General features: G+C 31.9%; 1 protein-coding gene across 1 annotated transcript; it reads right to left on the bottom strand.

The window, feature by feature from the left end:
- Positions 1-625: 625 nt before the first annotated feature.
- LOC119568571 (zinc finger protein 765-like) lies at positions 626-1,415 on the bottom strand. Its single transcript, XM_037917114.1, has 2 exons — positions 1,121-1,415; positions 626-840 (listed from the first exon to the last, which is right to left on the bottom strand). The coding sequence occupies exons 1-2, from the start codon at positions 1,413-1,415 to the stop codon at positions 626-628; spliced, it is 510 nt and encodes a 169-aa protein (XP_037773042.1).
- Positions 1,416-2,738: the final 1,323 nt, after the last annotated feature.

Below are 2,738 nucleotides of genomic sequence, written 5' to 3'. Positions count from 1 at the left end.
TAAATCTCTTTTCAAAGCAAAGTTCTTATTGCAAAATTCACAACTGTATGGCTCTTCCTTCAATGTACTTCTCAGATGCTTTATTTGGCTAGATTTATTGGAGAAGTCTTTTATTGCAAATCTCAAGGCCCGTATGGCTCCCTTTGTATGTAAGTCTCATATGTTTATTGGTTAGATTTACTGCGAAGTCTTTATTGCCAAATGTCACAGTATATGGTTTCCTCCGTGTATGAACTCTCATGTGCCTTACTAGATTACTTCTTGATGAGAAGGCCTTATTGTAAATCTCACAGCTGTATGGCTACTGTCTTTTGTGTGTACTCTCATGTGGATTACTTGAATTCTGTGGAGAAGGCCTTTGTAAAATTCTCACAGCTGTATGGCTCTTTTGTATGTACTTTTCATGTGGATTAATAGGGCTCGATTTTTTACTGAGAAGTCTTTATTTGCAAATTTCACAGCTGTATGGTTTCTTCTGTATGCACTCTCAATGCGTTTACTACATGGACTTTTCACATAGAAGGCCTTATTGAAAATCACAACTGTATGTTACCTTTCTATGCATTCTCATATGAATCTCTGGAATAGATTTATATGAGAAGGCCTTGTTGCAAATCTCACAACTTTATGGCTTCTCTTTTGCATGTACTCTCCTATGACTTTCTAGACTATTTTTCTTTGAAAAACCTTTGTCACAAATCTCACATTTGTATGGCTTCTCCTTTGTATGTACTCTCATATGAATTGCTACATTAGATTTCCTTGAGAAGTGTTTGTTACAAATTTCACAAACTGTATGCTTCTCCATAGTATGTGTTCTCATGTTGCCTCCCAGACTATCTTTCCAGAGAATGAATTGTTGCAAAATCTCGCAGCTATACGTGCTTAAACATTTACATGTACTTCCATATGTACTTTATAAGATTAACCTCTCTCAGAAAAAGGGCTTATTGCCAAATCTCGCAAATATAAGGTTTCTCCTTTGTATGTGTTCTCATGTGCCTTACCATATTATTTTTCCGTGAGAAGGTATTGTTACAAATTTCACAGATGTATGGTTTCTCTTTTGTATGTATTCTAATGTGCATTACAAGATTACTTTTTTGAGAAAATGTCTTACTGCAAGTGTCACAGTTATATGACTTCTTCTTTGTATGAACTCCCATGCATTTCACCAAATTATGTTTCTGTGAGAAGACCTTATTGCAAAGCTCATAGTTATATGGTTTCTCGTCTGTATGCATTATCATATGCTTCAAAAAACTAGATTTATATGAGAAGGTCTTGCTGCAAATCTCACAGTTGTATGGTTTCTCCTCTGTATTGTAGCAACGTGCTTTTCTAGATCGCTGTGGAGGGAATTGTATTATGCAAATATCAAAGTTGTATGGCTGCTCCTTGTGTGGGACTCTCATGTGAACTGATGTGACTCTTTAGATAATTCCTGCCACACACTCCATGCAAAACATGTCCTTGTGGATTCCAAATTCACTTGTGTTTCCTTGTTCAGTCTTTCCTCGTACATCACTTGAACCCTATTTGATGAACATGTCTTCCTACAGTCCTTAGCCCCAAATTGAAATTTTGACATGTCATTACAATCCTGAACCAATCATTACATGAGTCTTTTGCATTTGCCTCATGTCTTAGATCATGAATATCATGAAAGAAATGACTTTTATTTATCACATTTACATTATACACTTCATTTCTCACTTCATCTCCATATTCAAATGGTTCCTCCTTTATTTCCAGGAATGTATCTTCGGTGACATCGTTGCCGAGCTCTTCTTTGACGCTGACTCCCGTGCGAAGTTTCCTTGCCCTGAGGGGGCCAAAGCCTGCCGTACCGAGGGAACGCATCATCACCCGGGAACGGGAATATAACCAAAATAACAGACGACTATAACATTGATGCTAAAATGAAAAAATGCTTAAACACAGCTACATAACTATACATATACTAACATAGAGGTACACACACCACACACACCACAAACGGTAGATAGAGATATAGAGAGAGTATAGATAATATCTAATAGAGAGAGGAGATTATATAGATATATATCTATTTATAATATATATATCATATATATATATATATTATATATCTATATTATATAATATATATATATATATATAATATATATAATATGTGTGTGTGTGTGTGTGTCGTGGTGTGTGTGTGTGTGTGTGTGTATGCATATATACATATTGTTTAAATTAAGATTATAAATGATTATATATATAGTTATATATATATTATATATATATATTTATATAGATATATTATATAATATATATAGTACATATATCTTATCTATATATATATATTCAAATATAGAACTATATGATATTATTAATGAATTATTAAAAGCATATATACGGATAAATTTTGGAAAAAACAAAAATACAAATGGGGGGGTAAGAATTTAAAATCCCCCCCCCAAAAATATTATATATATATATTATATATATATATAATATAATATATATATATATAATATATATATATATGTACATCTCTTTTATATAAAAAAAATAGATATATTGACATATAATGCAGATTAAACAGATTTTCTTATATAGGATATAAAAGCTATTACCCATGAGATGATATATAGAGTAACATATATATAGAGATATATAGAGATAGATATCACTGAGATATATATGAGAGAGAGATTATATAGATATGTATGAAATATATAGACTAATATATACATCATATATACATA

The sequence above is a fragment of the Penaeus monodon genome, chromosome 44, assembly GCF_015228065.2.
Source record: "Penaeus monodon isolate SGIC_2016 chromosome 44, NSTDA_Pmon_1, whole genome shotgun sequence".
Classification (NCBI taxonomy): domain Eukaryota; kingdom Metazoa; phylum Arthropoda; class Malacostraca; order Decapoda; family Penaeidae; genus Penaeus; species Penaeus monodon.
Note: the sequence above shows the minus strand (reverse complement) of the source record. Positions and strands in the feature narration are given on the sequence as shown.